At 64.8% G+C, this 16,797-nt stretch overlaps 2 protein-coding genes across 2 annotated transcripts; both read right to left on the minus strand.

The window, feature by feature from the left end:
* Positions 1–201: 201 nt before the first annotated feature.
* LOC148590114 (ubiquitin-like modifier-activating enzyme 1) lies at positions 202–10,149 on the minus strand. The gene is made up of 4 exons (XM_088539462.1): positions 10,063–10,149; positions 4,133–4,249; positions 2,863–2,921; positions 202–322 (listed from the first exon to the last, which is right to left on the minus strand). Exons 2-4 carry the CDS (start codon positions 4,247–4,249, stop codon positions 202–204), a joined length of 297 nt encoding a protein of 98 aa, XP_088395588.1. The 5' UTR covers positions 10,063–10,149.
* A 3,960-nt stretch (positions 10,150–14,109) lies between these two features.
* On the minus strand, positions 14,110–16,260 carry LOC148590115 (NADH dehydrogenase [ubiquinone] 1 beta subcomplex subunit 11, mitochondrial-like; the record flags this gene model as incomplete). The annotated part of the gene is made up of 2 exons (XM_088539463.1): positions 14,110–14,236; positions 16,124–16,260. Coding segments are annotated over 2 exons (264 nt in total), but the record flags the coding sequence as incomplete, so codon positions are not given.
* Between the last annotated feature and the right edge of the window lie 537 nt (positions 16,261–16,797).

Raw genomic sequence — 16,797 nt, forward strand, 5'->3', positions numbered from 1 at the left:
CCATATCCCTCCTGTCCCCAATGTCCCCAATGTCCCCCCATGTCCCCCATGTCCCCCCATGTCCCCATGTCCCCCCATGTCCCCATATCCCCCATGTCCCCCCATACCCCCAATGTCCCCCAATGTCCCCAATGTCCCCCCCATGTCCCCCCACCTGTGACGCCAGGTCCCCCCACTCCGCGGGGTGGGGGTCGTGCAGGGTCACGGCCTTGACCCCCCCAGCACCAGGTTCTTGGCCACCTCCAGGCCCAGCCCCCGCAGCCCCGACACCAGGACGGCGGCGGCCGCCATGCGGCGCATGGCCTCGTGGCCCAGGACGTACCTGGGGACATGGGGACATCGTGGGGACACCCCAAGAACACCCCATCCCAAAAAACCCCGTCCCGAAAAACCTGTCTCGAAAAAACCCCGTCCCGAACAACCCCTCGTGGCCCAGGACGGACCTGGGGACATGGGGACAGCGTGGGGGACATCGTGGGGACACCCCCATCCCCAAAAAACCCGGTTCGAATAACCCCATCCTGAAAAAACCCCGTCCCGAACAACCCCTCGTGGCCCAGGACGACCTGGGACACGGGGACATCATGGGGACATGGGGACATCGTGGGGACACCCCTCAACCACCCCCATCCCAAAAAACCCCGTCCCGAAAAACCCTGTCTCGAAAAAACCCCGTCCCGAACAACCCCTCGTGGCCCAGGATGGACTTGGGGACAGTGTGGGGACATGGGGACATCGTGGGGACACCCCACAACAACCCCCATCCCCAAAAAACCCGGTTCGAATAACCCTGTCCCGAAAAAACCCGGTTCAAATAACCCCATCCACAAAAAAACCCCGTCCCGAACAACCCCTCGTGGCCCAGGACGGACCTGGGGACAGTGTGGGGACATGGGGACATCGTGGGGACATTGTGGGGACACCCGGATCTCAAAAAACCCCGTCCCGAAAAACCCCATCCCGAAAAAACCCGGTTCGAATAACCCCATCCCCAAAAAAACCCCGTCCCAAACAACCCCTCGTGGCCCAGGACGGACCTGGGGACAGTGTGGGGACATGGGGACATCGTGGGGACACCCCCAGGAACCCCCATCTCAAAAAACCCCGGTTCAAATAACCCCATCCTGAAAAAACCCCGTCCCGAACAACCCCTCGTGGCCCAGGACGGACCTGGGGACAAGGGGACAGCGTGGGGACATCGTGGGGACACCCCTGGGAACCCCCATCTCAAAAAACCCCGGTTCGAATAACCCCATCCCCGAAAAAACCCCGTCCCGAACAACCCCTCGTGGCCCAGGACGGACCTGGGGACATGGGGACATTGTGGGGACATCGTGGGGACACCCCAAGAACACCCCCATCCCCAAAAAACCCGGCTCGAATAACCCCATCCCCAAAAAAACCCCATCCCGAAGAACCCCTCGTGGCCCAGGACGGACCTGGGGACACGGAGACAGGGTGGGGACAGCGTGGGGACATCGTGGGGACATGGGGACAGCGTGGGGACATTGTGGGGACACCCCACAACAACCCCCATCCCAAAAAACCCCGTCCCGAACAACCCCTCGTGGCCCAGGACGGACCTGGGGACATCGTGGGGACATGGGGACATCGTGGGGACACCCCACAACAACCCCCATCCCAAAAAACCCCAGTTCGAATAACCCCATCCCCAAAAAAACCCCGTCCCGAACAACCCCCCATGGCCCAGGACGGACCTGGGGACATCGTGGGAACATCGTGAGGACACCCCACAACAACCCCCGTCCCGAAAAACCCTGTCTCGAAAAAACCCCGTCCCGAACAACCCCTCGTGGCCCAGGACGGACCTGGGGACACGGAGACACCCTGGGGACACCCCTGGGGACACCCCGGTGACAGGGTGACACCCGCGCGGCCCCGCAACACCCGGACAGCCCGGCAACCCCCAGCCCGAAGGGCCCCGGTGTCCGGGTGTCCCCAAAGACCCCAGTGTCCGGGTGTTCCCTCCAAGGGGCCCCAGTGTTCGGGTGTCCCCAAGGGGCCCCGGTGTCCGGGTGTCCCCAAAGACCCCAGTGTTCGGGTGTCCCCAAAGGGCCCCGGCGTCCGGGTGTTCCCTCCAAGGGGCCCCAGTGTCCGGGTGTCCCCAAAGACCCCAGTGTCCGGGTGTCCCCCCCAAGGGGCCCCTGTGTCCAGGTGTCCCCAAAGACCCCAGTGTCCGGGTGTCCCCAAAGGACCCCAGTGTCCGGGTGTCCCTAAGGGACCCCAGTGTTCGGGTGTTCCCTCCAAGGGGCCCCAGTGTTCGGGTGTCCCCAAAGGACCCCAGTGTCCGGGTGTCCCCAGAGGACCCCAGTGTCCGGGTGTTCCCTCCAAGGGGCCCCAGTGTCCGGGTGTCCCTAAGGGACCCCAGTGTTCGGGTGTCCCCAAAGGGCCCCGGTGTCCGGGTGTCCCTAAGGGACCCCAGTGTTCGGGTGTCCCCAAAGGGCCCCGGCGTCCGGGTGTCCCCAAGGGGCCCCGGCGTCCGGGTGTCCCTAAGGGACCCCAGTGTTCGGGTGTCCCCAGAGGGCCCCGGCGTCCGGGTGTCCCCAAGGGGCCCCGGTGTCCGGGTGTCCCCAAAGACCCCAGTGTCCGGGTGTTCCCTCCAAGGGGCCCCAGTGTCCGGGTGTCCCCAAAGACCCCAGTGTCTGGGTGTTCCCTCCAAGGGGCCCCAGTGTCCGGGTGTCCCTAAGGGACCCCAGTGTTCGGGTGTCCCCAAAGGACCCCAGTGTCCGGGTGTTCCCTCCAAGGGGCCCCGGTGTCCGGGTGTCCCTAAGGGACCCCAGTGTTCGGGTGTCCCCAAGGACCCCCAGCGTCCGGCTGTCCCCCTAGGACCGCGGTACTCACAGCTGGCGGGAGTACAGTCCCTCATCGATGTCGGCTTCGCCCCCGTTCTTGGCCATGCCCTGGTGGGGAACAGGCGGAGTCAGCGGGTGACACCGGGTGACACCCGGGGTGGCTCCCGTTGTTGGGAACAGGAGCCTCAGGGACACTCAAGGGTGACACCGGGTGGCGTTGAGCAACAAGCGGGTGACACCGGGGGACATTCCCATTGTTGGGAGCGGCCCAGGGTGACACCCGGCGCTGAACGGGTGACACCGGGTGACACTGCCGTCATTGTGGGAGTCCCAGGGTGACCCTCGGCGTCATGGGGGTGACACCGGGTGCCACATGGGTGACACCGGGTGACGTTCCCATCACTGGGGGTCTCAGTGCCACCGGGTGACACTTTCATTGTTGTGGGAGTCCCAGGGTGACACCGGCTGCCATATGGGTGACACCGGGAGACGCTCCCCTTCCCAGGACTGTCAATATCACCGGGTGACGCTCCCATTGTAGCGGGAGCCCCGGGTGACGCCGGGTGACGCTCCCCTCGGTGGGGGTGTCAGTAGCCCCGGGTGACGCTCCTGTCACCACGGGAGGCTCTGGGTGACGCTCCCATGGCCAGGGCACAGGCGGCTCCAGGTGACGGACACGGCCATAGTTACAGGCGGCCCCAGGTGACACTCCCGTCACCGCAGGTACAGGCAGCTCCATGTGCTGGGCACCGTGTGGATACAGGCGGCCTTGGGTGATGCTCCCATGGGCGCGCGTACAAGCGGCCCCAGGTGACAGTCCCGTGGCCAGGACACAGGCAGCTCCAGGGGACGGGCACAGCCACAGGTACAGGCGGCCCCGGGTGACGCTCGCGCGGCCGCGGGTACAGGTGGCCCCGAGTGCCGGGCACCACACGAGTACAGGCGGCCCCGGGTGACGCTCGCGCAGCCGTGGGTACAGGCGGCCCCGGGTGACGCTTGTGCAGCCACGGGTACAGGTGGCCCTGGGTGATGCTGGTGTGGCCGTGGGTACAGGCGGCCCCGGGTGACATTCCCATGGCCGTAGGTACAGGCGGCCCCGGGGGACACTGGCACGGCCACAGGTACAGGCGGCCCCAGGTGACGCTCGCGCAACCGCGGGTACAGGCGGCTCCGGGTGACACGGGCGCGGGTACAGGCGGCTCCGGGTGACATTCCCGTGGTCGCGGGTACAGGCGGCCCCGGGTGACATTCCCGCGGCCGCGGGTACAGGCGGCCCCGGGTGACACTCGCGCGGGTACAGGCGGCTCCGGGTGACTCACGTTGGCGGGGGTGGCGCTGGGGGTGACGCTGGGGGCGGGGGGGCGGCTGGAGCCCGTGGGCGCCTCGGACCCGGACCCGGAGACGCGGCGCTTCTTGGACAGCGGCGAGCTGGACATCTGGGGACAGCAAGGGACAATGGGGACAATGTGAGGGACAATGTGAGGGACAACGAGGGACAACGGGGAGCTGGACATCTGGGGACAGCAAGGGGACAATGGGGACAATGAGGGACAATGTGAGGGACAACGAGGGACAACGGCGAGCTGGACATCTGGGGACAATGGGGACAATGTGAGGGACAATGTGAGGGACAACGGGGACAATGGGGACAACCAGGGACAGCGGCGAGCTGGACATCTGGGGACAGCAAGGGGACAATGGGGACAATGTGAGGGACAATGAGGGACAATGTGAGGGACGGCAGCGAGCTGGACATCTGGGGACAACAGGGACAATGGGGACAATGAGGGACAACCAGGGACAACGGGGAGCTGGACATCTGGGGACAGCAAGGGACAATGGGGACAATGGGGACAACCAGGGACAATGTGAGGGACAACGGGGACAACGTGAGGGACAATGAGGGACAGCGGCGAGCTGGACATCTGGGGACAGCAAGGGGACAATGTGAGGGACAACAGGGACAATGGGGACAATGAGGGACAATGTGAGGGACAACAGGGAGCTGGGCATCTGGGGACAGCAAGGGACAATGGGGACAATGTGAGGGACAACGGGGACAACGGGGACAACGAGGGACAACGGGGACAGCGGCGAGCTGGACATCTGGGGACAGCAAGGGACAATGGGGACAATGAGGGACAATGAGGGACAATGTGAGGGACAACGGGGACAACGAGGGACAATGAGGGACAACGGGGAGCTGGACATCTGGGGACAGCAAGGGGACAATGGGGACAATGTGAGGGACAATGAGGGACAGCGGCGAGCTGGACATCTGGGGACAGCAAGGGGACAACGGTGACAATGGGGACAACCAGGGACAATGTGAGGGACAGTGGCGAGCTGGACATCTGGGGACAAGGAGGGACAACGGTGACAATGGGGACAATGGGGACAACCAGGGACAGTGGCGAGCTGGACATCTGGGGACAAGGAGGGACAATGTGAGGGACAACGGGGACAATGGGGACAATGAGGGACAACGGGGACAATGAGGAACAGCGGCGAGCTGGACATCTGGGGACAAGGAGGGACAACGGTGACAATGGGGACAATGAGGGACAATGTGAGGGACAACGGGGAGCTGGACATCTGGGGACAGCAAGGGGACAATGTGAGGGACAATGTGAGGGACAATGTAAGGGACAGCGGCGAGCTGGACATCTGGGGACAGCAAGAGACAATGGGGATAATGTGAGGGACAATGAGGGACAATGAGGGACAATGTGAGGGACAACGGGGACAGCGGCGAGCTGGACATCTGGGGACAAGGAGGGACAATGGGGACAATGTGAGGGACAATGAGGGACAACGGGGACAGCAGCGAGCTGGACATCTGGGGACAGCAAGGGACAATGGGGACAATGTGAGGGACAACGGGGAGCTGGACATCTGGGGACAATGAGGGACAATGTGAGGGACAATGTGAGGGACAACAGGGAGCTGGACATCTGGGGACAATGAGGGACAATGTGAGGGACAATGTGAGGGACAACGCGGACAACGAGGACAGCGGCGAGCTGGACATCTGGGGACAAGGAGGGACAACGGTGACAATGGGGACAATGGGGACAACCAGGGACAGTGGCGAGCTGGACATCTGGGGACAAGGAGGGACAATGTGAGGGACAACGGGGACAATGGGGACAATGAGGGACAACGGGGACAATGTGAGGGACAACGGGGAGCTGGACATCTGGGGACAAGGAGGGACAACGGTGACAATGGGGACAATGAGGGACAATGTGAGGGACAATGAGGGACAACGGGGACAATGAGGGACAGCGGCGAGCTGGACATCTGGGGACAGCAAGGGGACAATGGGGACAATGTGAGGGACAATGTGAGGGACAGCGGGGACAATGTGAGGGACAGCGGCGAGCTGGACATCTGGGGACAAGGAGGGACAACGGTGACAATGGGGACAATGAGGGACAATGTGAGGGACAACAGGGAGCTGGACATCTGGGGACAGTAAGGGACAATGTGAGGGACAACGGGGACAACGAGGGACAATGTGAGGGACAATGTGAGGGACAATGTGAGGGACAACGGGGACAGCAGCGAGCTGGACATCTGGGGACAGCAAGGGGACAATGTGAGGGACAACAGGGACAATGGGGACAATGAGGGACAATGTGAGGGACAACAGGGAGCTGGACATCTGGGGACAGCAAGGGACAATGTGAGGGACAACGGGGACAACGAGGGACAATGTGAGGGACAATGAGGGACAGCAGGGACAATGTGAGGGACAACAGAGACAACCAGGGACAGCGACGAGCTGGACATCTGGGGACAATGGGGACAATGTGAGGGACAATGTAAGGGACAATGAGGGACAGCAGGGACAATGAGGGGGACAACGAGGGACAGCGGTGAGCTGGACATCTGGGGACAACGGGGACAATGGTGACAATGGGGACAATGAAGGACAATGGGGACAATGAGGGACAATGAGGGACAACGGGGAGCTGGACATCTGGGGACAATGAGGGACAGTGAGGGACAATGGGGACAATGAGGGACGGGAGGACAACCCGGACAATGAGGGACAATGGTGACAATGGGATCAATGGGGACAACCAGGGACAGCGGCGAGCTGGACATCGGGGGACAACGGGGACAGTGAGGGACAATGGGGACAGGGGGGAGCTGGACATCTGGGGACAATGGGGACAATGGGGACAACGAGGGACAATGGGGACAACAGGGACAATGGGGGACAGGGAGAGCTGGACATCTGGGGACAATGGGGACAATGGGGACAATGGGGACAACGAGGGATGGGGGGAGCTGGACATCTGGGGACAACAGGGGACAATGGGGACAATGAGGGACAACAGGGACAATGAGGACATTCGGGACAATGGGGACAATGGGGACAACGGGGACAACGAGGGATGGGGGGAGCTGGACATCTGGGGACAACGGGACAACGGTGACAACGGGGACAATGGGGACAACAGGGAGCTGGACGTCTTCGGGGCAAGGGGGCCACCGGGTGACACTGAAGGACAACAGGGACAACAAGGGACAACCGCGAGCCGGACACCTGGCGACAACAGGGACAACGGTGACACACGGGGCCAGTGACGAGCTGGACAGCTGCGGTGACAACGGGTGACACACGGTGACAATGGGGACACACGGGGACAGCAGGGAACAGGATGTGTAGGGACACCGTGACAGCAGGTGACAACAGGACAAGGGTGACAACAGGGACAGCGGGGACACACAGTGACAATGGGGACAACGGTGACAAGGGACACGGGAACTGGACATCTGCGGGTGACAACAGAGACAACGGTGACAACAAGGACATGGTGACAACAGGGACAACAAGTGACAACTGACAACAACAGGCGACAATGACTGACAATGGAGACAGCAGGTGACAATGGGTGACAACGAGTCATAATGAGGACAGCAAATGGCAACAGGTGACAACAGGGACAACGGGTGACACGGAGACAGTGGGTGACAATGAGGAACAATGGGGACAGCGGGGACAACAGGTGATCCTGAGAGCCAATGGCAACAAGGGGTGACAATGGGGGACAGCGGGTGACAATGGGGAGAGCGGGTGACAATGGGGAGAGCGGGTGACAACGGGGGACAATGAGCAATAATGGGAGTAAAGAGTGACAAAAAGGACAAGCGACCAACAGTGACAAGGAGGACAGCGGGTGACAACAGGGGACAACGAGTGACAATGGGGGACAGCAGGTGACACCGGGTGACACCGCGCGGGACCCCCCGGAGCCCCTGCGGGTGACGCCAGCGACACCCGGGGGGATTTCGGGTGACAAATGGGGACACCGAGGGGCACCGGGTGACACAAGAGGGTGTCGGGTGACACCGGGTGACTCAGGGACAGACACCTGGTGACACCAGCAGTGACACCGGGGACACCAGGGAGACATCGGGGCAATGTAAGTGACACCAGGTGACACTACAGGGCCACCAGGGGACACCGGGTGACACAAAGAGACAGCGGTAGGAGCGACGGTGACACCGGGGGTGCGGGGTGACCCCGGTGGTGACACCGGGGGTGCAGAGTGACCCCAAGTGATGCCATTTGGGAAGGGGGTGACACCTGTGGGTCACTGGGTGACACCAGGTGACACCGGGTGACACCGGGAGGAGCGGGGTGACCCCAGCGGTGACACCAGGGGGTGCAGGGTGACAGCGGGTGACACCCATTGGGAAGGGGGTGACACCCGTGGGTCACTGGGTGGCACTGGGTGACACCGGGTGACACCAGAGGGTGCAGGGTGACACCAGGAGTGACAACAGGTAACATCAGGTGACACTGGGGGGGGTTCGGGGTGACAGCAGGTGACACCCGTTCAGAAGGGGGGGGGCACATCCGTGGGGCACTGGGTGACACCGGGTGACACCGGGTGACACTGGGAGGTGAGGGGTGACCCCAGAGGTGACACTGGAGAGACACCAGGTGACACCGGGTAACGGGGGGGGGTGTAGGGTGACACCAGGGGTGACACCGGGTGACACCGGGGGGTGCAGGGTGACACCCATTGGGAAGGGGGTGACACCTACGGGTCACCGGGTGACACCGGGTGACACCGGGAGGGGTGGGATGACCCCAGAGGTGACACCGGGGGTGCAGGGTGACAGCGGGCGACACCCGTTGGGAAGGGGGTGACACCAGGTGACACTGGGTGGCACCAGGAGGTGCAGGGTGACACTAGGGGTGACACCAGGTGACACTGGGGGAGGGGGTGCAGGGTGACACCGGGTGACACCCGTTCAGAAGGGGGTGACACCCCTGGGGCACTGGGTGACATCAGGTGACACCGGGTGACACCGGGATGGGGGGGGTGACACTGGGGAGACACCAGGTGACACTGGGTAAAGGGAAGGGTTCAGGGTGACATCGGGGTGACAACAGGGGACACCGGGGTGACACCGGGGGGTGCGGGGTGACCCCGGGAGTGACAACAGGAAACATCAGGTGACACCGGGGGGGTTCAGGGTGACACCAGGTGACACCCGCTCAGAAGGGGGTGACACCCCTGGGGCACTGGGTGACACCAGGTGACACCTGGCGGCACCAGGGGGGTGCAGGGTGACACCACGGGTGACACCGGGTGACACCGGGGGTGACACCAGGGGGTGCGGGGTGACACCGGGTGACACCCGTCAGGAAGGGGGTGACATCGGGTGACACCGGGGGTGACACCGGGGGGTGCGGGGTGACACCGGGTGACACCGGGGGGCTCAGGGTGACATCAGGGGTGACAACAGGGGACACCGGGGGTGACACCGGGGGTGACACCGGGTGACACCGGGGGGGGGGAGCGCGTTCCCGCTTGGGGGCGGGGCCTTCCCGTTCGCGGGGGGGGGGGGGGGCGGAGCCTCCCGGTGATGGGGGAGGGGGAGCCGGGACCGGGATGGGGGGGGGGACCGCTATCCCGGGGGGGTCCCCGTTACCCCGGGGGGGCCCCGTTATCCCCGGGGGGGTCCCCGCTCCCCGTTCCCCCCGGGGGTCCCGGTTATCCCGGATGGATCCCCGTCATCCCGGATGGATCCCGCTCCTCCCCCCCGGTTATCCCGGGTCTCCCCGTTATCCCGGAGGCTCCCGCTCATCCCGGGGGTCTCCCCGCTCCAACGCCGCCCCCCGCGTTCTCCCGGTTCTCCCCGCCGCGCCCCCGTTATTCCGGTTATTCCCGGTTATTCCGTTATTCCCGTTATTCCCGGTTATTCCCGGTATTCCCGGTACCAATGACGCTGCCCAGGCCCCGCCGCCGGGTCCCGCCCGCTCCGCTCGGCTCCTCCGCGACAAGATGGCGGCGGCGGCGGCGCCGGCCCCGCCCGCCCGCGGTCGCGCGCCCCGCCCCCGCCGCGCCGCCCCATTGGCCGCCGCGCCGCCGCCGCGCCCGCCCCCCGCGCGCCCATTGGCCGCCGCGGGACACGCCCCCTCCTCCCGCCCCGCCCCCGCCGCCAGGGCCCCGGATGCGGCGAGGCCCGGATGGCGGCGCCCCGCCCCCCCTCCCCCCCCCGCGGCGCATGCGCGTGGCCGCAGGGGGGCGGGGCCTCGTGACGCAGCAGCGCGCGCGCGCGCACCGCCCGCCCCGCGCGCACGTGGAGGCTACGGGGGCCCGCAGGGGCCACGCGGCGCCCGCGCGGAGCCCCATAGGGAGCCCATAGGGAACCGCAGGGGCCCTATAGGGGGTTATAGAGGGCCTATAGGGGGCCTAGGAGCCCCATAGGGAGATATAGAGACCCACAGGGCCCTATAGAGGGTTACAGGGACCCATAGGGCCCCTATAGGGGATTACAGGGACCAATACAGGCCTGTAAGGCCCTAGCAGCCCCATAGGGAGCCATAGGGACCCGCTGGGCCCTATAGGGGGTTATAGGGGCCTATAGGGGCTTATAGGGCCCTGGGAGCCCCATAGGGAGCTATAGGGGACCCGCAGGGCCCTATAGGGGGGTTATAGGGACCCATAGGGGCCTGGGAGCCCCATAGGGAGATATAGAGACCCATAGGGCCCTATAGGGGGTTATAGGGGCCTATAGGGGCCTATAGGGCCCTGGGAGCCCCATAGGGAGATATAGGGACCCCGCAGGGCCCTATAGGGGGTTACAGGGACCCATAGGGGCTTATAGGGCCCTGGAGCCCCATAGAGAGATATAGAGACCCACAGGGCCCTATAGGGGGTCATGGGGACCCATAGGGCCCTATAGGGCCTTGGGAGCCCCATAGGGAGATATAGGGACCCGCAGGGCCCTATAGGGGGTTATAGGGACCCATAGGACCCTATAGGGACCCAAGAGCCTCATAGGAAGCTATAGGGACCTGTAGAGCCCTACAGGGACCCGCAGGGGCCTATAGGGTGTTACAGGCGCCTATAGGGGCCTGTAGGGCTGTGGGGGACCCATAGGGAGATACAGGGACCCATAGGGCCCTATAGGGGCTCATGGGGACCCATAGGGCCCTATAGGGGCTTGTAGGGCCCTTTAGGGTCGCAGGAGTCCCATAGGTTGCTATAGGGACCCGTAAGGCCCTATAGGGGGTTACAGGGACCTCGAGGGGTCTATAGGGACCTGGGAGCCCCATAGGGAGCTATAGGGACCCATAGGGGCCCCATAGGCAGCTGTAAGAACCCATAGGGTTCTATAGGGGATTGTGGGGACCCATAGGGGCCTAGAAGGCCCTGGGAGACCCTTAGGGAGATATAAGGACCCATAGGTCCTTATAGGGTGTTACAGGGATCTATAGGGGCCTATAGGGACCTGGAGCCCCATAGGGAGCTATAGGGACCAAAAGAGCTCTATAGGGGGTTGTGGGGACCCATGGAGGCCTATACAGGACCTGTAGAACCCTATAGGGCCATGGAGCCCCATAGCAACTTGTGGGGAACTATAGGGACCCATAGGAACCCAAGGGACGCCCAGGGACCCAGGAGCCCCATAGTGACCTATAGGAGTCCATAGGACTCTGTAGGAGTTACAGGGACCCATAGGCAGCTATATGTAACCCATAAAATCCTATGGGGCTCATAAAGCCTTTAGCACCGTATGGGGGACTATATGGACCCATAGGAACCCAAGACACCCCAAGGGACTCATAGGGGCTTATAGGGCCTGAGAGCCCCACAGGGAGCTATAGGGACCCAAAGGGCCCTAAAGGAGGTTGTAGGGACCCATAGGGGCCTACAGGGACCTGGGAGCCCCATAGGGAGATATAGGGACCCATAGGACCCTGTGGGGATCCAGGAGCCCCATAGGGAGCTGTAAGGACCCATAGGGCCCTATAGAGGGTTACAGGGACCCATAGGGGCCTATAGGGACCCAAGAGCCCATAGGGAGCTATAGCGACCTATAGGGCCCTATAGGGGGTTACAAGTATGCATAGGGACCTATAGAGCCCTGGGAGCCCCATAGAGAGCTATAGGGACCCATAGGACCCTACAGGGATCCAGGAGCCCCCATAGGGAGCTATACGGACCCCATAGAACCCTATAGGGGTTACAGGGACCCATAGGGGCCTATAGAGCCCTGGAAGCCCCATAGAGAGCTATAGGGACCCATAGGACCCTATAGGGACCCAGGAGCCCCATAGGGAGCTATAGGGACCCATAGGACCCTATAGGGACCCAGGAGCCCCATAGAGAGCTATAGGGACCCATAGGGGTTAGAGGGACCCATAGGGGCCTATAGAGCCCTGGAAGCCCCATAGAGAGCTATAGGCACCCATAGCACCCTATAGGGGACCCAGGAGCCCCGTAGGGAGCTATAGGGACCCATAGGGCCCTATAGGGGTTACAGGGACCCATAGGGGCCTATAGAGCCCTAGAAGCCCCATAGAGAGCTATAGGGACCCATAGGACCCTACAGGGACCCAGGAGCCCCGTAGAGAGCTATAGGGACCCATAGGGATTAGAGAAACCATAGGGGCCTATAGAGCCCTAGAAGACACATAGAGAGCTATAGGGACCCATAGGACCCTACAGGGACCCGGAGCCCCATAGAGAGCTATAGGGACCCATAGGACCCTATAGGGACCCAGGAGCCCCATAGGGAGCTATAGGGACCCATAGGGCCCTATAGGGGTTACAGGGACCCATAGGGGCCTATAGAGCCCTGGAAGCCCCATAGAGAGCTATAGGGACCCACAGCACCCTACTGGGACCCAGGAGCCCCATAGGGAGCTATAGGGACCCATAGGACCCTATAGGGACTCAGGAGCCCCATAGGGAGCTATAGGGACCCATAGGACCCTACAGGGACCCAGGAGCCCATAGGGAGCTATAGGGACCCATAGGACCCTACAGGGACCCAGGAGCCCCATAGGGAGCTATAGGGACCCATAGGACCCTACAGGGACCCAGGAGCCCCATAGGGAGCTATAGGGACCCATAGGGCCCTATAGGGACCCAGGAGCCCATAAGGAGCTATAGGGACCCATAGGGGCCTATAGAGCCCTGGAGCCCCATAGCGAGCTATAAGGACCCGCAGCTTCCTATAGGGCCCCATAGAAACCCATAGAAACGCTCTATAGGGCGCCCCACAAAAGGGGGCCCAGGAGTCCGGCCTTCCCCCCGCCCCCCCCCCCCCCCCTCCCCCCGAACAAACGGGCCCAGGAGTCCGAGCGGGTCAGAACGGGCCCAGGCGTCCGGGTGTTTATTGGAGCCTCCCCGGGGGCCAAGGAAAGGGCCCGGGCGTCCGGGAAGGGGCCCAGGCGTCCGGAAGGGCCAGGCGTCCGGGTTGGAGAGTAACAGGGGGTCGGGCTGGAAGGGGCCCGGGCGTCCGGGAAGGGGCCCAGGCGTCCGGGAGGGTCCTGGAGTCCCGGGAAGGGGCCCAGGTGTCCGGGAAGGGGCCCAGGTGTCCGGGCCGGAGAGTAACAGGGGGTCAGGCTTGAAGGGGCCCAGGCGTCCGGGGAAGGGCCCAGGCGTCCGGGAAGGGGCCCAGGCGTCCGGGAAGGGGCCCAGGCGTCTGGGAGGGTCCTGGAGTCCCGGGAAGGGGCCCAGGCGTCCGGGTCGGAGAGTAACAGGGGGTCGGGCTGGAAGGGGCCCAGGCGTCCGGGAGGGTCCTGGAGTCCCGGGAAGGGGCCCAGGTGTCCGGGGAAGGGCCCAGGCGTCCGGGAAGGGCCCAGGCGTCCGGGAAGGGCCCAGGCATCCGGGTCGGAGAGTAACAGGGGTCAGGCTGGAAGGGGCCCCCGGCGTCCGGGAGGGCCCAGGCGTCCGGGAAGGGCCCAGGCGTCCGGGAAGGGGCCCAGGCGTCCGGGAGGGCCCAGGCGTCCGGGCAGGGCCCCGGCGCCCGGTCACTCGGCGGGCGGCGGCAGCGGCAGCCGGGCCGGGTCGTAGCACCGGGGCGACACCAGGGGCAGCCCCTGGGCCTCCCGCGCCCGGATCTGCCGCTCGGCCTCGCGCCGGGCCCATTGGCGCAGCCTGGGGGGGGGGGGGGGCGACCGCGTGACGAGGGGGGCCCCGGCGTCCGGGACACCCCCGACAACACCCCCGACAACACCCCGACAACACCCAGTGTCCGGGACACCCCCAACAACACCCCAACAACACCCGGACGCCGGGGCCCCCCAACACCCCCAACACCCCTCAACAACACCCGGACGCCAGGGACCCTCACCTGTAGTCTGGGACACCCCCAACACCCCGAACACCCCAACAACACCCCAACAACACCCGGACACAAGGGCACCCCCAACAACACCCGGATGCCAGGGCCCCCTCACTTGTAGTCTAGGACACCCCCACACCCCAACAACATCCGGACGCTGGGGCTCCCTCACCCGGTGTCCGGGACACCCCCAACAACACCCCAACAACATCCGGACGCTGGGGCCCCCTCACCCGTAGTCTGGGACACCCCCAACAACACCCCAACAACACCCGGACACAAGGGCACCCCCAACACCCCCAACAACACCCGGACGCCAGGGCCCCCTCACCCGTAGTCTGGGACACCCCCAACACCCCAACAACACCCGGACACCAGGGCACCCCCAACAACACCCGGACACCAGGGCCCCCTCACCCGGTGTCTGGGACGCCCCCAACACCCCCCAACAACACCCGGACACCAGGGTACCCCCAACACCCCAACAACACCCCAACAACACCTGGACACCGGGGCCCCTCACTTGTAGTCTGGGACACCCCCAACGCCCCAACAACACCCGGACACCAGGGCACCCCCAACAACACCCGGACGCCAGGGCCCCCTCACCCGTAGTCTGGGACACCCCCAACACCCCAACAACACCCGGACACCGGGGCCCCCTCACCTGTAGTCTGGGACACCCCCAACACCCCGAACACCCCAACAACACCCCAACAACACCCGGACACCGGGGCCCCCCAACACCCCCAACAACACCCCAACACCCCCCGGACACCAGGGCCCCCTCACCCGTAGTCTGGGACACCCCCAACACCCCAACAACACCCCAACAACACCTGGACACCAGGGCACCCCCAACAACACCTGGACGCCAGGGCCCCCTCACCCGTAGTCCAGGACACCCCCTACACCCCCAACAAGCACCCGGACACAAGGGCACCCCCAACAACACCTGGACGCCAGGGCGCCCTCACTTGTAGTCTGGGACACCCCCTACACCCTCAACAACACCCCAACAACACCCGGACACCAGGGACCCCCAACACCCCCAACAACACCCGGATGCCGGGGCCCCCTCACCTGCAGTCCAGGATACCCCCCAACACCCCCAACAACACCCGGACGCCAGGGCCCCCCTCACCCGTAGTCCAGGACACCCCCAACAACACCCCAACAACACCCCAACAACACCCAGACGCCAGGGCCCCCTCACTTGTAGTCTGGGACACCCAACACCCCTCAACAACACCCGGACGCCAGGGGACCCCCAACACCCCAACAACACCTGGACACCAGGGCCCCCTCACCCGCAGTCCAGGATACCCCCCCAACACCCCCAACAACACCCGGACGCCAGGGCTCCCTCACCCGGTGTCCGGGACACCCCCAACACTCCCAACAACACCCGGACACAAGGGCACCCCCAACACCCCCCAACACCCCAACAACACCCAGACCCCGGGGCCCCCTCACCCGTAGTCTGGGACACCCCCAACAACACCCGACGCCAGGGCCCCCTCACTTGTAGTCTGGGACACCCCCAACAACACCCCAACAACAACCCAACAACACCCGGACGCTGGGCCCCCTCACCCGGTGTCCGGGACACCCCCAACACCCCAACAACACCCCGGACACCAGGGACCCCCAACACCCCCAACAACACCCGAACACCCCCCGGCCGCCAGGGTCCCCACCCGTAGTCGGGCAGGTAGTGCAGGAACACGGAGCCCAGGACGATGGCGACGGAGACGCCGGCCACGAACACGGCCCTGGCGTTGAGCGCGTCGGCCGCGGGGTCCTCCGAGAAGCCGTGGGAGTCGGGGTGCTGCGGAAAGGGGGGCCCAGGCGTCCGGGGAGGGGCCCCAATATCCGGGAAAGGGCCAGGGATCCAGGAAAGGGCCCAGGAATCCGGGAAGGGGCCCAGGAGTCCGGGAAGGGGCCCAGGCGTCCGGGAAGGGCCCAGGCGTCCGGGTTGGAGAGTAACAGGGGGTCGGGCTGGAAGGGGCCCGGGCGTCCGGGAAGGGGCCCAGGCGTCCGGAGGGTCCTGGAGTCCCGGGAAGGGGCCCAGGTGTCCGGGAAGGGGGCCCAGGTGTCCGGGCCGGAGAGTAACAGGGGGTCAGGCTGGAAGGGGCCCAGGGCGTCCGGGAGGGTCCTGGAGTCCCGGGAAGGGGCCCAGGTGTCCGGGAAGGGGCCCAGGTGTCCGGGCCGGAGAGTAACAGGGGGTCAGGCTTGAAGGGGGCCCAGGCGTCCGGGGAAGGGCCCAGGCGTCCGGGAAGGGGCCCAGGCGTCCGGGAAGGGGCCCAGGCGTCTGGGAGGGTCCTGGAGTCCCGGGAAGGGGCCCAGGCGTCCGGGTCGGAGAGTAACAGGG

The sequence above is a fragment of the Tinamus guttatus genome, unplaced genomic scaffold (genome assembly GCF_059628265.1).
Source record: "Tinamus guttatus ecotype Peru unplaced genomic scaffold, ASM5962826v1 Tinamus_guttatus_pri_ptg001714l, whole genome shotgun sequence".
Lineage (NCBI taxonomy): Eukaryota > Metazoa > Chordata > Aves > Tinamiformes > Tinamidae > Tinamus > Tinamus guttatus.

Coding starts and splice junctions, on each gene's coding strand:
- LOC148590114 (XM_088539462.1), bottom strand. CDS start 4,249: ATGTCCAGCTCGCCGCTGTCCAAGAAGCGCCGCGTCTCCGGGTCCGGG. Junction 2,922..4,132: donor CCAGCGCCACCCCCGCCAAC/GTGAGTCACCCG, acceptor GTTCCCCACCAG/GGCATGGCCAAGAACGGGGG. Junction 323..2,862: donor GGACTGTACTCCCGCCAGCT/GTGAGTACCGCG, acceptor CCATGTCCCCAG/GTACGTCCTGGGCCACGAGG.